The sequence below is a fragment of the Anabrus simplex genome, chromosome 5, assembly GCF_040414725.1.
Source record: "Anabrus simplex isolate iqAnaSimp1 chromosome 5, ASM4041472v1, whole genome shotgun sequence".
In the NCBI taxonomy this organism is placed as follows: domain Eukaryota; kingdom Metazoa; phylum Arthropoda; class Insecta; order Orthoptera; family Tettigoniidae; genus Anabrus; species Anabrus simplex.
The window spans coordinates 185,810,574-185,832,421 of NC_090269.1; the positions used below are offsets into that span (position 1 = coordinate 185,810,574).

General features: G+C 38.6%; 1 protein-coding gene across 2 annotated transcripts in view; it reads right to left on the reverse strand.

Annotated features, from left to right (window-relative positions):
* LOC136874428 (uro-adherence factor A) overlaps positions 1 to 21,848 on the reverse strand; it is a 209,331-nt gene that overhangs the window by 13,667 nt on the left and 173,816 nt on the right. Inside the window, exon 11 of one of the 2 annotated variants that reach the window (XM_068227588.1) lies at positions 15,332 to 15,440. In XM_068227588.1, the coding sequence (XP_068083689.1) occupies positions 15,332 to 15,440 (109 nt within the window). Of the gene's footprint in view, positions 1 to 15,331; positions 15,456 to 21,848 lie in introns of both variants that reach the window. The other variant, XM_068227587.1, reaches the window with a different exon arrangement.

The following is a 21,848-nucleotide window of genomic DNA, read 5'->3' on the forward strand; positions in this document are numbered from 1 at the left end:
GAATTTTACCTCAAGTGCTGAGGGTAAATTTACTGCATTACAGACATTTTTTAAAAAAAATTTGTAGCCACACATAAGTCATAATATACATGTATTGTATACCATTTTAAAGCTTAGAAGTAGCACTAAACGTTGATGCAAGAGAAAAAAAATTAAATTAATAATAATGGGTAATACTGTGAAAAATATATAAAAAAGTTTTACCAGTTACAAAAATGTTTAAAAATCCTGGCCTAGAAGTGGCTGAAATAATTGGTTGATGTGAATGAAAATATTATTTATGTAATTTGTGCACTATAAGTTTATGACGGAGATCCATAACATTAATTTTAAGCCATTAGTTCCCTTTTGAAAAAATAAAAGATTTACCTCAACATTTTTCAGAAATACCAGCATGGAGGACTAAAGTCTTCACACCCTCCTCTTTTTGGTGTTGTGTTCCAAGTCCTTGTAACAGTTCACACATACACCAACATCACATCCAAAGCAGCCGTAGTTGGACCTTTTCACTCTTTTATTTCCAGGAGAATTGCATACAACACACCTACATTGACGATTATTGGGAAGTTTCTCTATAGTGTGAGAGGTGTTACCGGAAGCTGGCATGGTTTGAACTTCTTCAGCACCACAGAGAGATTCCACAATGTTCACAATAAAGTCATACCTTGATATTAGTTTATCTTTATCTGTATTATGTGTATATAGAATATAGGCATTGAGGATGGCCATGTCAACAATATGAAAAAAGAGTTTGTACCAATTCCTATGGCTAGCTCGTTCAGCTGACACATGATCAATTTTCTGATCAGACACATCAATGCCCCTCATCCCCTTCGTATACTCTGTCACTACAACTGGGATAACAATTTCCCTCCCCTTCGAAGATCTACGTTTTACCTTGTGGTTGATAGCTGGGCATGCAGTAGAGAGAACTGATAACAATTTTTTCTGAGATTTTTTCTCTCTCCATGCAGTGAAAAGCAAAGGGCCATTTCTTTTGTATACAGTTTGTTCAGGCTCTAATTTAAAAAAATTCATTCCTGGAGGATTTTTTCTATTACTGCGAACAGTACCGATAAAAAGAGTGTTCTTTTCCCAAGGAGCTAATGCCAGGTCAACAGAAGTATACCAGTTGTCTACAACAATATGGTACCCCTTCCCAAATATATTTCCAATACTGTTCAATAAACTGAAAACTACATCATACCCCAATTCTTTACCACTTGGTGCAGAACCTCCAGACTTTACAGGTGAATAAACAGTGAACTGCATTGTATACGAGGAAACTGGTTCACACACCTTGAAAAGGTTAATTCCCCACTGGTGGTGTGCTTGTTTGGCAGATACTGAATCAGATGAGTTCTGTTTTTAGTATCAACTAATGTCTCATCAATACTGAGTGTTTTCCCTGGAACATAGTGATTTTTAAAACAAGAATTGAAGTGGTCCATGGCTGGCCTAACCTTGACGAGGGGATCATAGTCCGGGTCACCTGATTTCTTGCTGCATGTGTTGTCCACGATATGGAAAAATCTGTTTATTAGTAAGAAAGTATCCCTTGCCATCACTTTTCTAAAGGAGGGTGTATCTTGACTAGGGTGCTGAGTTGACCAGTAACTTGACAGGTTCTTTTTCTTCACAAGACCCACATTTATGACCAGGCCAATAAAACGTTTTAAATCTGCCATCCCAATACCACCAACTGGCCATAGACGAAATCAACTGTGCTTCTGTAGAACACCTAACTTATGGATGTATTGTCTGGCATAACGATTAGTCTCTTGCACTAATAATCTCCAGAACCCAAGGTTAAAAAACAGAAAGAAGTACAAGATTGGGGCTGCATTACGGGGAGGCATATTTCTGGGTCCGGGGTGGTGAACAGTAAATGAGACACTTTTTCCGGGGAATTCACTTTCTGGAGTTTCCACATCACACCAATTCACACTAACGCCTTCAAAACTTACATTACCAGTCGCCTAAAGACCTGTTGTAGAACCTGGAAGCTCATCAATATACACATCACCAGATTTTGGGACACACTGTGAATATCTACCCGATACACTCACAATTTCATTTTCAATTTCGTCATCTGATGAACTCTCCACATTATCCTCCAAACAATAATCATCATCACTATCCGTATCATCATAAATAAGTCTTTCAATTTCATTATCGTCAACATAAACAGACGCCATGTTGCTTAACTGATAACTTCAAGTGTAAAGATAAAATAGTGTCTGACTTCCAAACAAATTGTATTTGTGACTCACAAATAGTTTCAAAAGAAAGATAAACCTTCCAACTAGCAGGTAAACATACTACTCCTGCCATCTCTTGAGATTCTTACGAACTACGGTGATTTTCCCGACCGTCTGTCAGACAGACGATCGCAGTTGGGAAACAGTCACACTGTCTGTCAGACAGACGGTCCGCAATTCTTGGGTTAATATAACGCAGCACGGTTTTGTACAGAAACGCTCTACCGTGTCCAATATGGCAGTGTATATCAATTTCATTTCAGAATCTCTCGACAAGAGGCAACAAGTGGATGTTGTTTATATGGACTTCTCCAAAGCCTTTGATTCAGTACTCACCAAATTGTCAGCATATGGGATAGGAGGAAGTGCTTTGGAGTGGTTTAGAAGCTATCTCACTAATAGAGTTTGCGTAGTAAAAGCTGATGGTATTATGTCAAAGCCGTACCACCCTTCTTCAGGTGTCCCCCAAGGATCTTTGCTGGGCCCTCTTTTCTTTGTCATATTCATAAATTATATAACATCAGTTATACAACACAGTAATTGCCTTCTCTATGCTGACGATCTAAAAATCTTTAAGGTAATCAATAGTGAGTTGGATTGTAAGTTGTTACAGTCTGACTTAAACCTACTAAGTAAATGATGTAAAAAGTGGCTGCTTGGTTTGAATACACCAAAATGCAACGCAATTACATTTTCACGCAAGTTGGGACCAGTAAATTACCCTTACCATTTATGCAATTTCCAAATAGCTCGTGTGAATGAAATAAATGATCTTGGTGTGACACTTTCAAACTGCTACGGTCTTTCCTTCGAGAAACATCTAGACAAGATTTCTAGGAAAGGGTTTAAATTACTTGGCTTTCTGAAAAGAAATTGTGCCGAATTTGTTTCTCCTAGAACTCTAATAACTTTGTTTTGCACTCTAATCAAGCCATCGTTAGAATACTGTTGCAAGGTGTGGCTGCCTTCTCATTAGTATTTAATACAAAACTTGGAAAGAGTCCAAATAAGGTTCATGAAATGGATCAGCTACAAGGGTTTGGGTATTCCTCTGAGCATGAGGACATTGCACTCACACCACAGATGTGCCAGTGCCCTCTTTCTTTATAAGTGTCTGACGAATAGAGTGGATTGCTCAACATTACTGGAGCTGATTCCATTATCTGTTCCTCGTTGCAATACTAGGCAAAGGTATATTTTTCATCTGCCTAAAGTGAGAACTGTGGCTCGGGCTAACTCATGGCTTGTGAGGGCACTAATATCACTGAATGAGGTGGGTGAATCAGTGGACCTTTTTCACTCACCCCCCGTCTAAAATCAGACATGCCCTATTGATGGCATGAATGTAAGGCCCTATCTGTAAGGTATGTAAATATGTAAAAGTTACTTCATGTAGTTTAATAATGCCTATTATTTAAGGAGAATTAGTTTTATTTATTTATTTATTTATTTATTTATTTATTTATTTTATTTAAGGTTTTGTAAATATGCATATAAAAAGGTCTCTAGATTTAGTTTGAACTTGGTTATTATTTTAGGCAATTAGTGTTATTTACTTAAGGTGTATTTGTTGTATATTATGTTTTATTGAATCATCTTTAATTGGGAAAATAACCTGTTGATGACAAATAAATCTATTCTATTCTATTTTATTTTTAATCTCTCCATTCCTGATTATATCTTATCTTGTCTTCACTAAGAAATTTCATCTTCTTTTGTTGTTGTCCATGTACCTACTGCATATGTTGATATCAGTACATAATAGATCGAAGTATTTCCTTGAACCTTCTTGTTTCAACAGTATGCCCTTGCACTTTAGCAAAAGTCATTATTTGTTTGTTGTAGTCTCTTTCCAGTCTCAATTGTCTTCCATAGCTGCCAACTTTTAGAAATCCAAAATAGGAAGATTTTTAATTCTTGGATTTCATCACATATATTGCATCACGGTCTAAGTGAAAAAAAGACAGAATAGAAAGCATACATATCTACAGTTACAATGTGAATTGATCATTAAATTTAAAATCTTAAACTAAACACACATTTAAATGGTTACAAGAAAATGTACCTAATCACTCTCATTTATGACACTTACGAATAATAATGCAGTCGAACCTCGATATCTCTAACCTCCATTACTAGAATTTTCATTATCTCGAACTAAGATTTTCCGGCCGTTTGTCCTATTCTTAACGTGTATTTATTTCTCTATTCTCGAAATTCGGTTATACGAATTTCTCGATTTCTCGAAGCAAACATTTTCTCCCTTGAAGCAAAAATTACTCTGTAACTCGAACTGTGTGCAACATTAATTGTACAATACGGCATTCGCGGTTTGTGAGGAACAGTTAACAAGTAAAGAAAGGGCTCCAGTGAAGCTGGAAACTAATATGACGGCAACCAAAAACGCAAACTTCTAGTGATCGGCAAATCGGCCATGTCTGGGGTGTCAATTAATTACCGGTCACGTACGAAAGCAAGCCCAGAAGTCGCCGATGACAAGCTCCATTTACGAAACTCCGCTGCGTGTATTGACAAGAAGTTTCAACATGAAGGGAGGAAAGGTTAACCGCAACAAACAGAAGAGACTAACGGATTTTTTTCCAAGCGTGTTAATGGAGCTATGTTTCTTGTTTCACTACTTTATGTACTGTGTCCTGTCTTCTAAAAAGTTACTATAATAAGTGTTATAATTGAAGTGATGCCGTAAAATAGAGTTGCTTTGTATATTTTCAAGTACCGTTAAAAATAATGCATTCAGTATAAGCCCGTAGATACATATGATTCAATTATGTGCTATACATGCTCAAAAACGGTAAGTTATTCTCTATATCTCGAAATTTTGATAACTCGAAATAAAATTTATTTCCCGAGGTGATTCGCATAATAGTTTCCTTTATTAGACTGTAAAAATTTAAATTTAATTTTATAGGTATGTCTGAACACTTGGAGGTAACGTTTGTTATTTTTTTTGGCGATAACGTGAAGAGAAAATACCAGAAACTGTCACCGACACAACTCCCTGAAATACATTCAACTCATTAAAATTATGAAGTGAGAATAAACAAAAATGCACTGAAATACGCTAAATTACCACATACAAAACAGATCGGTATGTCTTATACATTATTAAGGTACGACTTTGACATGGGAAAAAGCACGGAACCGCTAGAAAAAACACGCGGCATACAATTCCAACGAAATAACGCACAGAAACGATGTTAATAGTGCGCGAACCACACAATATGAAAACTCATTCTTTCGTCCCGATTAACTGAGTCGATAGCGCTCGCTAGCCTCCCTTGCTTGTAGGACGATTGCCGTCCCGAATCCCCAGCCGTAAAGCACACATGCTGCTGTAGCGAGCAGGAAACACGACACACGAAGGCGACGGACGATACACTCGCGAAATAAAGCATCAAATAAAAACGCTTGAAAATGAGGTTGGGTAAATTACACAAGCACATAAGAATGTGTCCTTTATCCTAGGGTACGAGTATTGACTGTACTGGAGGTTATATTAGTAAAAAATAGGAAGAATTAAAAATAAATCAGAAAATCGGAAGACGAGTTAAAAAACGGAAAGTTTCCGGGTAAATCGGAAGGGTTGGCAGGTATGGTCTTCCCATTTTCTGTAATTACACTTCCCAAGTTCATTCCTTCCTTCCTTCCTTCCTTCCTTCCTTCCTTCCTTCCTTCCTTCCTTCATGCTTAAGTATCTCAACAGCACTTTGTGCAGGGCTGACCATGTGGTGCTGCTAATATTTACACAGCTATGGTCCTTCTCCGGATTGACTACGGTAGAGCTTCACCACAGAAAAGTTAGGCTAGCAAGTGGAACTTTCCATACTAGCCCAATCTCTAGCCTACTCACCAAATCGGGAGTTCCACCTTTACGAATAAGGCCGAAGGGAATGAGTAGGCCTACTCTGAATCACGATTTATCCATTTTTTTCTTCAACCTCATTTCTTATTCCCCATCAGCATACCTATTTAGTTTTTCTTTGTTCCTTACTTTGTTTCTTTCTTTCTTTCTAGACTATTTCTAAATAGAAAAAATACCAGTAATATTATTTACATTTTATTATTATCACAAGCACTCTGATCCACGATTAACAATCTGTCCACAACATCGGAACAAGAGGAGCCCTCCCCCCCCACAACTTAGCCTGATAAATTTTTGGACCATCTTTATGATGAAAATATTCCACAATAATATTGCTAACTTTCACTAAGTCTGAAAAAAGAAGATGATGTTTTAAGATAGACACTTCAAGTATAGGTAGCACGTAGGGACCCTCTTCGGAGGCAGCCCTGCCCAGGGAGTGGCACCCCTGCCTCTGTGAGTCCCAGAGCACACTGAGCCGGTGTGTATCATCTGGTAAGGGTCCCAGCTCAGGGTTACGAGTGAAGACCTCTATGGCAGTGAAGGCGGAGATGATCACTGGTACGGCGGAACTGGACGAAGAGGCATCCTTGTTTTTTGGCATAGTAATAAAAAGCATTCACAAAGTTAGTCAACAGCTTCATCAGAAGATGAGGAATTTGGATCCCAACAGTGAAGAAGGTGGAAAAACTATCTTTGAAATGTACACTAAAGAAAATGGAAATTGCAACACCCAGAAGGAGTGGTGCTACATTGCTGCAATTGAACATGCAGGACAAATGTTCGGTTGTGATTCGATGATTATACTTTCAGGTCCCTGTGACCGCAAGTTTGGACAACAATCAATACAGGATGTGCCTACCACAAGCTGCAATACATTGATGAATTCGTCGAGGCATGGAGTCAATAAGGCCCTGGATCGCTTCCTGAGGAATTGTGGCCCATGCTTGCTGCACTGCATGGGTCAGTTGTTCCAGAGTTGTGGGTGGCTGAGGACGGTTGGCCAGTTGTCGACCCATCATGACCTCCCACACATGCTCAATAGGACTGAGGTCCGGGGATCTGGCGGGTCATTCTAAGGTTGTGATGTTGTGGAGAGCTTCTCTGGAGATGCGTGCAGTGTGAACCCGGGCATTGTCATGCTGAAACATCCCATTAGCAATGTTCGCCATCATAGGGACAACCACTGGATTGAGTACCCTATCAACGTACTGTCAAGCAGTCATAGTGCCCTCAACAAGCACTAATTGTGATTTCACATTAAAGCCAATAGCTCCCCAGACCATAAAGCTTGGTGCCCTGTGTGCCTCTCGACAATGAGATCTGGGCGGCCCCTCTCCTTGGTACGTCGGTGCACACGATTCCGACGATCACTGCGGGCAAGACAGAAGCGTGATTCATCACTAAAGACGACCCTATGCCATTTGTCGACCCACGTCGATCTTTCTCGACACCAGGCCAGCCTTACACGTCGCTGTTGTGGGGTCAATGGAACACCTTCTGCAGGGACACGGGCTCGTAAGCCAGCTGCACACAAGCGATTACCAACTGTTTGTTGTGTAACATGGGGTGCCACAGCTGCTCGAATTTGCGCTGCTGTTGCATGGGGTTCCATCCGGGCCATACGAATGATGCGGCGATCCTCTCTCACAGTTGTCTGTCGCGCTGGGCCTGTGCCAGGTCTACGAGTGTGGGTACCTTCATTTGACTACTGCTGCCATACACGTTGTACTGTAGATGCCTGTTGGCCAACACGTGCAGCGACAGTCCTTAGCGATAATCCAGCCTCACACAGCCCAATTGTCCGAGCCCTCTCAAACGGCGACAGTTGTTGATAGCATGCTCTTCTTTGTCGTTGAGGCATGTTTGACGGGGAACACTTCACTGCACAGACTGCAAGTCAACTACGCTACACCCGAGTCTGTATACTGGAGTTGATTCCTCCGCGACCAATCACGTGGGGAGACCTGTAGCAACAATTCAATGGGTCTGAAACTTTGATCGTTTACATACCTACATGGCATCGTTCCATATCTTGAAAATCAACACAAACGACCAATGCCTTCATGGTGTTGCAATTTCCATTTTCTTAAGTGTAAATCCACACGTCTGATCCTGCAGTGGGCGGTGCTGTGGTTAGCGTCTGTATCCAGGTCAGGCTCGGCTGTTTAAGCATGCTCCAGGTCTTACCAATCTGGTTCTAATTTTTGTGGGAACTACGGGTTCCACCCTCATGTGAAATGATTCACACAGTCTACCATGATGGCAAAACACACATCGGAAACTAACCCCAGCCGGTAAAATTATTATTATTATTATTATTATTATTAATGCGTCTTTATTGTGGCGAAGTTAAGGCTCCCGGCCCTTTCTAACACTTAACCACTTCATGTATATACAATGTAATTTTTACATAAAATTTAAACATATGAAATTTTTACAACCTAAAGTATAACTAAAGCAACTAAAGTATCATTAACTAAACTAAGGTGAGTAAAGTATAACTAAATTATATACAGGAACACATAGCAATAAACAACCATATTCACTCTCATTCATGCATCCCATTCACACTCAAGAAAGACTGGAAGTGCTTAAAAGATGACGCTGGCGAAGGATTTTAAATTTTGTCTTAGATTTAGCTTCTATGATGTCATTGGGGAGTTCATTCCACCAGCTCGTGGCGGTGATCGTGAACGATCTGTTGTAGGTTGCGGTTCGATGCACAGGAATTTCTAGCGTACAGCCTGACCGGGTATTGTTGAACAGGTGTAGGGAACTAAGGTAGCGAAATCTGGTGGATAGGTAAGGAGGAGTGTTTTCAGAAAGCACTTGATACACCAAAGTAGTTGCACGGAGTCTACGTCTGCCATTCAGTCGTAACCAAGATAATTGTGTATAGAATGGGGATACATGGGCGTATGGTTGTATGTCGAATGCATACCTGATGCATGCATTTTGGGCACGTTGCAGTCTCATGCTTTGCTCGTTATTGATATCAATAAAAACTGTATCCCAATATTCGAGAATTGGAAACAAGAGTGATTGAATGAGCTTTATTTTCAAGGACCAAGGAAATATATTTTTAAACCGCTTCAGAGGATGCAGGCTTTGATATACCTTTTGGCACACTTTCGTCACATGTTGCGACCAGTTCAATGTTTCGCTTATAGCCACACAAAATGGAATAATGGTATTGTTTAGTGCTACAGGAGGAATTTCGTATTGTTTTAAGACGTGTAAGTTTTTCGAAGTACCAATGATTATTGCTTGCGTTTTAAGAGGATTAATTTTGAGATTGTTACTCAAAGCAAAATTACTTATGAGACTTAAATCAGCATTAACTTTTTCTACAGCACTCTGAATTTTATCAGTTCTTGACTGGTAGTAGATCTGCAGATCATCAGCATAAAGATGATACTTGCAATGTGTAATCGATTTGGCAACATCATGTAAGTAAATTGCAAACAGCAATGGTCCAAGTACAGACCCTTGGGGGACACCGAAGGGCTAATTAGAGTCTGGTCTAAACAGGGCATTGGATTCTGGGAGCCCTGCACCATCATATTGGGATCAGTCGGAGGATCCCTCATCCCACAAGATCAGGACCAAGAAAAAACACTTCTTTGGTACAATGAATGTCAATTCCCTCTTAAGAGTCGGTAAACAGATGGAACTTATCAAAGAACTGGAGAGATATCAGATCAAGCTACTCGCTGTTAGGAAACAAGATTCCCATCAAATGAAGTATCTATGATGGGCAAGTACAAGATAATAAGGGGACAACCAGCGATCAGGGAATATAAAATGGGTAATAAAAGAAAATCACCTTCTATTCTAGGAACAGCATTTTTTGTTCACAGTTCAATTATAGATGCAATCACTGATTTTCGATCACCTTCCTCTAGGTTTTCAATCTTAACCTTGAAGAGTGGAAACAAATCATATGGAATCTTCAATGGGCATGCACCTATTAATGAAGACAACAAGAAAAATCCAGATAAAGTCGAAGAATTCGGGTCTCTCCTGGAAAAAGAGTTGTTGGAAACTCCGGAACATATGATTAAAATATTAATGGGTGATTTTAATGCTCAAGTTGGCAAGGAAAGAAAATACAGGAAAATAGTTGGCAGTTATCCTGGCCATATAAGAACCAACAGAAATGGGGAAAGGCTTATTGAAGTGTGTGAAGCATTCAACCTCAAGTTAATGTCCACCCAAATCAAGAAAGGAAGAAATTAGTGACATGGAATTCACCAAATCCCATGTTACGGGAGTCCCAAATAGACCATGTAGCGACGTAGCCAAATCGAACCCGGCAGAGATTTTGAACGTTGAAGTGCAAAACGGTGCAAACATAGATTCTGACCACTACCTTGTTAGAGTCAAGTCCTTCAAGAGACCTTCACCCACGATCAAGAAATATCGAACTGATGAACTCAAGATGAACCAAGAGGTTGTCGAGAACTATCAACGAGAGCTTGAGGTCTTAGAATCTTTGAATTGGGATGAAATGGCAAGGAGGATTCAAGAAGCAGCTGGAAAGAATATAATGATCGCCAAAAACAAGAAAAATCCATGGTGGAGTGACAATTGTGAAGTAACCTTACGGGAAAGGTCTAAAGCATGGAATAAATGGTGTACTAATCACAGGAATTTCGAAGACTTCAAGAAACAACGGAAACACACAGTAAAAATTCTTCGGAATACGAAAAGAAAGCACAAAAAAGAACAGCTGCACAACATAGAAGATTTCAAGAGAAACAACACAATAGATTTCTATAGAACGTTTAAAAACAAAATCAAAAAATTCTACCCTGGAAATCTATGTTTTAAAAGTGAACAAGGTAAACTCATTATTGGTGACAAGAAGAATTGCGAGTATCTGGTCAACTATTTCCAGAATCTTCTGAACTGTGAACCTCCTGAAGATGGATTGCTGTTTGGAGAGCCTCAATTCAAGTTGAAGGATTCATTACCACCAAATAAGGAAGAAATTAGGGACATCATTAAACAACTAAAGAACAACAAACCTCCTGGGAAAGATTCAATTACTGCAGAGTTATTCAAATTTGCAGGTGACAATATAGTGGAAAAACTAGAGGAATTATTCGCTTTTATTTGGGAAAAAGAAGAAATACCAAGTGATTGGAAGAATGCACTCATTCATCCCTTACACAAAAAAGGGGACTAAACTAACATCAACAGCTCCAGAGGTATCTATCTCCCTTCTTCCCATAGCATACAAAATCCTATCCAAAGCATTGCAGTGGAGGCTTGAAACATATCTAGGTAAACAAATTGGTGTATACCAGGCCATGTTCAGGAAAGGGCGTTCATGTGCTGAGCAGATTTATATTCTAAAATCACTTATAAAAATGAGATCAATGAGAAATCAGAAGAGGACAATCATAACCTTTGTTGATTTCAAAAAGGCATATGATTCCATAGATCGTGGAGTGCTCATGAATGTTGTGCAGGAGTTTGGAGTGGATGAGAAATCTCTGACCATAATTCAACAATCTCTTACAAACACCTTTACTCAAGTCAAATTTATGGGCAAACTCTCAAATCCGTTTGAGATAAAAACGGGTTTGAGGCAAGGAGACAGCCTTTCTCCACTACTTTTTAACTGCATTTTAGAAAAAGTTTTTAGGGAATGGAGGTTGAGAATGACTGAAAATGGAATGAAGAATGGGGTAAAGATAGGTTGTGGAAAAAAAAATGTGATGATGTTGGACTGCCTTGCCTTCGCAGACGACATCGTTCTTATTACAGACAACTACCAAACAGCCAAGAAACAAGTTGAAAAACTGCAAAATGTTGCAGTCAAAACAGGGTTAATAGTCTCCTTCGAAAAAACAGCATTCATGGATTCTATAAAAAAAGGCGACATGGACAGACTTGTTACACTGTATGGGGATACCCAGCATGTGAAAAATTTAAATACCTGGGAGAAATACTCAGCCCCAATGGAGATGGAAAGGAAGGATTAAAGGAGAGGGTAAGAAGGATGAAGCTGGCATTCAGACTATGTCATGACACCTATAAGTCCAAGCTACTCTCAATTCAGGCCAAGTTAAAACATTACTGCACAGTCGTTAGAACAGAGTGCCTTTATGGAGCAGAAACCTTGACGAGGATGGCTGACCCAATTCTTAAAAAAAGAGAAAGAAGATTCTTACGAAAAATCTTAGGCCCAAGAGAGTCGACGAGTGACCTAAACTCGTTCTGGTTAGGATTGAATTTGGAGCTCTACAAGAAAGTAGAAAGAATCACGACTGTGATGAGGAAAAGGAGACTGACGTTTCATGGGCATATCAAAAGAATGAACCCTAAGAGATTGGCCAACAGGATACTTCTTCTGCAGGGAAAGTGGAAAAAACAACCGGGATGGCTTACACAGGAGCACAATGACTTTGCAGAAATAGGTATCAGGGAGGAGGATATAAAAGAAAGGACATCATTTAGGAAGAAGGTTGCGTTAATGAGGGATGCATCTGAAGAGCAACATGTGAAGCCACGGAACATCTCGGTGGAAGAGCGAACAAGAAGAAGTCAAAGACTCAAGAATCTTTGGCGAGAGTGTAAAGAGAAGAGTATCAGTCTGCGAGACAGAAGGAAGATTGTGTAAACGTGGCCCACAGGTGGCCGCATCGATAAATAATAATAATAATAATAATAATAATAATAATAATAATAATAATAATAATAATAATAATAATAATAATACACTTCAAGTTGCATTTTTAAATAACCTTTTAAATCCATATTTTCACCAATCAACATTTTGCATCGTATTTTTATATATTTGTGAAGTTTTTTCTTTTTGCTAGTTGTTTTGCGTCGCACCGACACAGATAGGTCTTATGGCGACGATGGGACAGGGAAGGGCTAGGAGTGGGAAGGAAGCGGCCGTGGCTTTAATTAAGGTACAGCCCCAGCATTTGCCTGGTGTGAAAATGGGAAACCACGGAAAACCATTTTCAGGGCTGCCGACAGTGGGGTTCGAACCTACCCGAATGCTGGACACTGGCCGCACTTAAGCAACTGCAGCTATGTGAAGTTTTTAAGAAGTCTTTTCCAATCATGTAAACTAACTGAAGATGGCCCAACAAGGGTTGAAACATGTTCTAAAATTGTTTATATGACTGAATTCAACACTCAATTTTAATGTTTAGTCTAAGACGTATTGAAAAGGTGGACCCGTACATACAAAGTCTTTTAAGAATTAATATTTGTGAATTTTACGTCAATACGGAACCATCATGAAATGTATTGTTTGCAACTGCAAAGCGTCTAAGATGGTGAAAAGCTCTGCAGTATACACGCTATAGACATTAGGAAGCAAGATCTTTGTGCTAATAATTATAGGAGACAAAAGAGCATTTCCCATCTTCTCTGATCTTAGAACCATTCGTGAAGACGTTGCACGTCTGGATATTGGTGAACGAAGTCCTGGAAATACCTCCGATGAGCAAAGGCATCTGTGTTCACCTTGAATCCACAGACCAGATCTAGCCGTATATCCGGCTGCGGAACTAGTCAAGGAGGTGCCTCACTAGGAGTCCGCTAACGACAACCACTGTCAGCCACATCTAACTCGCTATCAATTCGAATCCCACCGGCCATGAGGCTTGGCCAGTTTTGGTACCGCTGGTGGTATTGGGTAATAAAGATGCATTGCTAGCTTGGATGTTATGGCATTTCATGAAATCTGGTAACATGCGACACCTTGCAAGTGTTAGGGCTCCAACACTGCCATACTCTCGATGCAATGTATATCACCCGATGCAATGTATCAATTATTAGAATGTAACTATTATAATTACTATTATGATTAACATTATTTCAAAAAGTAAATTAAATTAAAAAATTTGGTAAAACGTAATGATCTTAAAAAAAAAAAAAAAGTTATTTGTTCAGGGCATCGACCTATAGAGATCTTTTGCCCCTACTTGCATCATGTGATATGAACCTGCGTGTAATTGGAATAGAGGAAGTGTAGAGTGTTGAATGTGAGGAAAGGAACATTATGGACGACACAAACACCCAGTCCCTAGGTCAGGGATATTGATCATTTACAATTAAAAACCTCTGACCCAGCCGGGAATCGAACCCGGGGCCGCCGGGTGACAGGCGGATGCGCTGCCCCCTACATCGCAGGGCTGGACAAAAACGTAATGAGTACAAATTATTTAAAAAGTTTTCATATAAATAATACTATTACTTTTACTAGATTACTTACCAATACTGATCATGGATTTATTACAAGTTCTGTACTGACATCGAATATCTATGATGAAATTCTAAAAAAAATACCTTGTACTTTAAACTAATATATAACTTGTAAATAGACCATTTAATAAATGGCAGAAATGTATTGAATAGGTGGACCTAATATAACTGAATTTCTTTTAGAATTTTGTCTTAAATACTGATCATGGATATAAGGGAGCCAGGCAGTTTCCTTCACTTCTTCATTCTATGATGGTTGCCAATTATTCACCTCTTTGGGATAGAAAGATCTATAAATTTGATCACTTGCAATCATCATTCTCAATTGTAACTTTTAGTATATTCAACTCCTTTTCAGATAGCTGACAGCTAAAAATTCACTTCACTTTGTGATGAATGTTATGAGAATAACAAGTTTTTGTGCTGAACAGGGGTGAGAATGTGCATGGAGTAAGTATCTGAGTACATAGGCTTACAGTACACAGGGTGCTCCAGAGAGCAGTGTGACATTTTTCTCACTACTTCAAAGGAAAGTAACTGAATGTAATTCAGAAATGCTGCTCATTTAGTTGGTACATGAAGTGAGAAAATTTCTGAGGATCGTCCATCCACACCACAAATGTATCATCCATACACTGCCACAAAATCATCAAGATGATAGTTGCTGAAGCAGCATCTAAAAACTTGAAGCAATTAGCCATTATAGACAAAAGTAGACTTCTAACAGCCACACCAACGTTATGTTCATAAAATTGCCTGGGCAACAGTCAAGAGCACTGAAATCTTTTAACATTAATAGAACAGTCAAGATCGTTCATAGTTCACTTCTGAAAAAGTAGGAGAAGTCTTTGCAAAATGTTAAGTTTTACAGCACTTTATCTTGTTTCATACAGTAAAACCCCATTACGCTTGGCCGAGAGTGAAAATTTATAAAGTTTGTAAACATTACCTGGCCAAGCTCTCACTGTCAGATGTAGAGTCTTCCTCTGCATTGAGGTAGTTGAGAGATTTCTCCAGCGGAGAAGGCACCTTCCTAGAGCCACTACCAGGTCGACCCTCTGGAACACCACAGACTGATTCAGAGAAGAAATATTGGACCTTACAACACACATAATTTATTCTCTTACAGGAATACAGATATTTGTAATCACTTGCATCCTAAGAACGCTATATTTGAGGCTGCTTCTTTAAAGCTAAAAGAATGAATACAAACAAGCACTTCATTATGAAACAATACCAGTGTTAAAAAAAATTACAAACATTATACAGAGTGATCAAACATGCTTTACTCCAGCGCACACAGTTTTTTCCTGCTCGTTTGCCGTGCGTGGAAAGGGGGTGGTGCAGTATTCTATCATGTTTTGTTCCCTGACCCCACCCTTTATTTTGTGTGCATGCACATCCCTCCTGACTGATCTTGTACAAGTGTCTGATGTCACAGTCATATTTCAGCTGTTCCTTGGAGTTCAGTATTCTATGATGAATTATTGATTTTAAATTAAAGAATTGTTCGAAATCCACCCTGATTTTCACCTAATTGCTTGTCAAGTGTTGTTTCTACTCTGTTCAGCAAGATTTTTTTAAATACCTTGTAAGCTATTTGCAGCAGGGATAATCCCCTTTTGCTTGTCACCTATTTTATGCAATGGGTGTATTCTGGCCACTTTCCATACTTCTGGAATCTTCTCATTTCTCCAAATATCTTCAAAGATTAACTCTAGATCTTGAATGATTTTTAGTTGAGACCATTTAGAAGTTCAGCTGTTATAGAGTCCTCTCCATTAGTTTTATTGTTTTTTAGGCTGTTAATTATTTCTTTAATTTCTTCAACAGTGGGTGACGTATCATCTTCTATATTTTGATTTATTTCTAGGAATTCCAACTTATGGTCTGATTCAGGGCAGTTTAAAAGTTAATCAAAATGTTTTACTAGTATTTCATAGTTCTCAGTATTGTTTAGGCCAATTCTACCATTTTCGTCTTTAAAACTTATATTGGGGGATTGATAGCCCTTTAATTTACTCTTAAAAATCTGACAGAAATTTCAGGTGTTAGTTGTCTCTTTTCAAAAGATCTTTTAACTCCCCTTATTATTCTTGCAGTGTCTTTTCTTTGTTATTTGAATTGTTCATAGTCATCCATTCTTCTAGAGCATTTCCACTTCTTCCATTGATTGGTACTTTCCGTTGATGCATCTTCATATATTTCACTCCACCATTGTTTCCTTTTAGGATTGGCTAGCCCAGATGTTTTCTGAGCTGCATTGGTTATTTCTTTAGACAGATCTTGCCACTTTCCATGTTCAGTTACTTTTAATTCTTCCTGAAATGCTTCTAATGTTTGAGTGATTTGTAGCCTCTGTTTGTTATATATATATGAACTTTTCCCCCCTTTTATTTCTGTGGGGTAAGAATTGAAGTTTAATTTTAGACAAGTAATGGTCGGAGTCAAATTCCTTGCTTCTTTCTACCTTGATGTTCATGATTTCTTTCATTTTTTTTTTTTTTTGATATGGCTTCATGGTCCAGTTGAATTTCACCTAGCATTGAATTTGGAGATATCCATGTTTTAGCTTTTCTTAGAAATTTCTTGAAGGTAGTCAACGTTAACTTCAGTTGAACATTTTTACTAATCTCATTCCATTTTTATTTGTTCTTTTGTGTGCTGGATATTCTCCTGCTAGAGCCTCTGTGGTTCAAATCCCGGTCACTCCATGTGAGATTTGTGCTGGACAAAGCAGAGGCAGGACAGGTTTTTCTCTGGGTACTCCGGTTTTCCCTCTCATATTTTATTCCAGCAACACTCTCCAATATCATTTCATTTCATCTGTCATTCATTAATCATTGCCCCAGAGGAGTGAGACAGGCTTCAGCAGCCGGCACAATTCCTATCCTCACTGCTAGATAGGGGCTTCATTCATTCCATTCCTGATCCAGTCGAATGACTGGAAACAGGCTCTGAATTTTCATATACCGGTATTCTACTGCTATTGGCCTATAAATTCTTTCTCTTCCAATTTGGGCATTGAGATCTCCTAGTAATATCAATATATTTGATTCTGGAATTTTAGATACTTGGTCAGCTAAAAGACCCCAGAATTCTTCTACTTTATTTGGATTCCTGTTGTTGTCTTCATTTATTGGTGCACAACAATTGACAAAGGTATACTTTTTATTTTTGAATTTAATAGTGAGGAGAGATAATCTTTTGGAGCTAGATTTGAATTGTATTACACTATTATATTTCTTAATGTACATAAAAAGCTGTGCCCCGAAGTGGCATTCCTTTCATAATTCTGATCACAGGTTTACCCTTATAGATTCTGTAATCTTTTGTCTCGGTTACATTCTCATCCAAAAATCTGGTCTCTTGTACCGCTAAGATCTGAATTTCATTTCTATCTAGGAGTTCTTATTCTCTTTGTTTACCAACCTTTAGCAAAGAATTTACATTTAGAGTACCAGCAAAAAAAATTTCCACTTGAACTTAAGTCTGGAGGGATTCCAAGAATGCTCTGACTCAACCTTGATGCAGATGTTGGGACTCCCCAGAACCCTAGGTCCTGATGCATTGCCTAATGCAATGGTGGATTTCTCTTCTGAGCTGCCATATGGGGTAATGCTCGTTTATGGTTTATTTTGTTGTGCTTTCCAGAAGTGAAACCATGCATTTAATTCCCTTTTGAAGTTCAGTAAAAATGCCTGGTAAGTCTTGTTCGTAACTGCTTGCTGCTTTTCAATATACTGTCAATATTGGAATTAAAAGCATTTTGAAAACCAGAATACAGAGACTGGAGTTTAAGGATGTGGTTGTGTTGATCATGTGGGAATCTAGTGGACAGTTCATTGAAAAGGTAATCCAGAAATGAGAAACACTAATATGATAAAGCTCTTCTGAAGAAGATATACAAACATTACTTCGATACATTTGCCTGGATGTTATTCATGGCACCCTAACTTCCACATTAACATTATTATAGCTAATGTGCAAAAACATACGCAAGATGTATGGAATTGTCAACACAATTAAAAAAGGATTTCAACCAATATCGAATAGTATGAGAGATAAGTCTTGAAATTTAATTGCTGATCAGGACAAATTACTAAATTACTGTAAGCAATACTTCGATTTCTTGCTGAATTGTGACAATCCAAAAACTTGTATTGCTAAACCATCTAGTTTCCCATCAGAAGAACAAATACCAGAGCCATCATATCAAGAGGTATTACAAAGTATCACACATTTAAAAAACAATAAAGCTTCAGGTAGTGACAACATTCCTGCTGAGCTTATTAAATATGGTGGAGAAAGATTACATAAATACATACGTATAAGATCATTCTAAAGATACAGCACGATGAAGTTATTCCAAAAGCATGGCAGGAATCGCTTACTGTCCCTATTCATAAAGGAAGGGATAAGGAAGAACTTCAAAATTATTGTGGTATATCTCCTGTAAACATGGCCTGTCTTTTATTCTTTTACAGCGTTTAAAACCATTTGCTGAAAATGTTAATGGGGACTATCAGAACGGTTTCTGTTGTAACAGATCCACTACAGACAACATATTTGCAATTAAGACTATTAATGATAAGGTGTGGGAACACAAGGAGTCGGTTCATTATCTCTTTATAGATTTCCTCAAGGCATATGATTCAATCCATAGAGAAGGGCTGTGGAACATCATGATGGAGTTTGGCTTTCCCATAAACTTAATTAACATGTGTAAACTGTGTATGGATGGTAATGTTAGCTGTGTTTTGCTCAAGGGCAGAAAATCAAGTTTCTTCCATAATAAATCTGGTCTGAGACAAGGGGATGCACTATCTCCTCTCTATTCAATATTGTACTGGAGAAGATTATCAGGAAATTAGCTCTTGTACCTATTGGCATCATACTGGGGAGACAACATAAAGTCTTTGCATACGTGGATGTTGTTGTTCTTATTGGCTGCAATGAATTAGAAATTAGGCAGTTATTTATGGAACTAGAGGAAATGGCAGCAAAAACTGGCTTATGGGTAAATGATAAAAAGACACATTACATGGTTGTTCAGAGATCATGAGGAGGTTGACAGATTGCCTTGAAGATTGGGAAATATATATTTAAAAGAGGAGAGCAGTTTTAATGCCTTGATGTATTAATCGACGAGCAAAACCGAAGGCAACAGGATCATCAAGCTAGAATTAAGAATGCAAATAAGGCATTTTACTCTATGAGCCCTATATTAGGCTCCAATTTTTTAACAAGGAATGCAAAAAATGATTATCTACAATACAATCATTCGACCAGTACTTCTGTATGGTTCCGAGACATGGGATATAACCAAGAAAGAGCAGCAGCAGTTGCAAGTCTCTGAGAATAAAATTTATAGAAAAATATTTGGCCCATAGTTCGATTCTGTTTCTCAAAGCTGGCAGAAAAGATCTAATTATGAGATTTACACCCTCTCTCAACAACTGGACATGTACTGAAGATGCAGGATAACAGAGCATCAGTAGATCTATACAAGGAATATCTTAATGAGAAAAGACCTTCAGGAAGACTCCGAAGCACCTGGAAGAACAAGATCAACAAGGTATGCCGGACCCTCCAAATTGATAACTGGGAAGAGCAAGCTCAAGATCGAAAAGGATGGAAGAGGGTTATGAGATCGGCATGGGAATTTCACATCCCTCAGGAGCTTACGGAGTGAGTGAGTGAGTGAGTGAGTGAGTGAGTGAGTGAGTGAGTGAGTGAGTGAGTGAGTGAGTGAGTGAGTGAGCTAGCATTTTCAAAAATATATTCACATATTTTCTTTTAAGGTATGCTTAACTCTTGCAATCATTCCGTAACACTGAATTAGAATTGAATGTAGCAGTTGTCAGGAAAAAGATATCGTCATTCTGGATAACAGAGCATCAGTAGATCTATACAAGGAATATCTTAATGAGAAAAGACCTTCAGGAAGACTCCAAAGCACCTGGAAGAACGAGATCAACAAGGTATGCCGGACCCTGCTGCTGGTACAGTAACTAGTGAAATTAAGAACTCAAACTTTAGGATAGAGTTGAGTAAGATATGTGTATTTTTTATTAAAGATTCCTGCCTCTTCTAGGAATGACATGATTACAGGAAAACTGTTAAACAGCATTGTGCTGCTTAATCTTACCTAGTTTTTCACAATGATACCAGTTTTTGTTTTCTTAATCTCAGAGCACAACCACAACTGACCAATTTTGTTTTACTATTACATAATATTAGCTTGATATCCGTACTGACAGTGCTGAATTATAATTGTATAATTCTATTTTGTTTTACTAGTGGTTTAATGTCGCACTAACACATGGAAGGTTTTCGGCAATGCAAGGATGGAACAGTGTTAGGATTAGGAAGAAAGCAGCTGTGACCTTAATTAAGGTACAGCCCCAAAATTTGCCTGGTGTGAAAATGGGAAACCACAGAAAAACATCTTCAGGGCTGCCAATGGTGGGATTAGAACCCTGACCTCTTTTGTTTTCCATAGCAAGGACCGCTTATTAGACTCCCAAACAATATTCACACTTTTGCTGATTGTATCCAGAGCTTGTCTAATGGACGTGCAAGATAAGTCTTAAGGCTAGTACACACCAAGCGACAAAGTTGCGGAACACGTGTATCCCGACAAGTCCCAGGGATGTCTTGCGACATTTTTTACGTTTTAAGGACTGTCGTGATACAAAAGTTGCATGTCACAGGTCTCCCATTCGAAATGGGATACATGATACAAATGTTGTGCAACATGATGTAGTCTGGACGTGTCGCGAGAGAAAGTCCCGGGAAACGCCGACGCCAGTGTGCAGATAGCCGCCACGTGTTGGTGTTGTGTTTCGTGCTCTGTTGTTCTGCGATGTAAAGTACTCTAAAAATCATTGAGGATTTACACACCCTCCCTTACGGAATCAAAAAAGTGGCTCTTCCCCCAATAAGATCTTACTGCAAACTGTTCCACCTCCAAAAGAATTTAGAAGTCCACCGATATCCAAAAGAAAGAAGAACAGCGTTGATCAAAATTACATCACAAAGGAAACTGTTAACTGCATGAAAACATTGACAGAGGCGGTTACTTGAAGAGATGAATTTTCGGTTTTCGGTGAGCATATTGCTTATAAACGAAGAAACTGCGGAAAGAGTCCAGTGGAAGTTTCATTAGCTCAGCGTGAAATTGATGATATAATAATTAAATTGCAAATGGGAAAGTACAACACAGACCAGTCAACTTGAGTAACGCTGGACTTATTAACCCATCCAATCAATAATTCATCATCAACAACCCGTAACATAAATAGCAATCACTCGATCTATTAGGGTTCCTTTTCACCATCTTTCGAAAGTGTCCCTACTCCAGATTCAGATGCGATGGGACAAGACCAAACATTACAGATATTTTAACTGCTTTTAAATGATGAAATACCACGAAAGTTGTTACCAATGTTACGTAAGTTGGG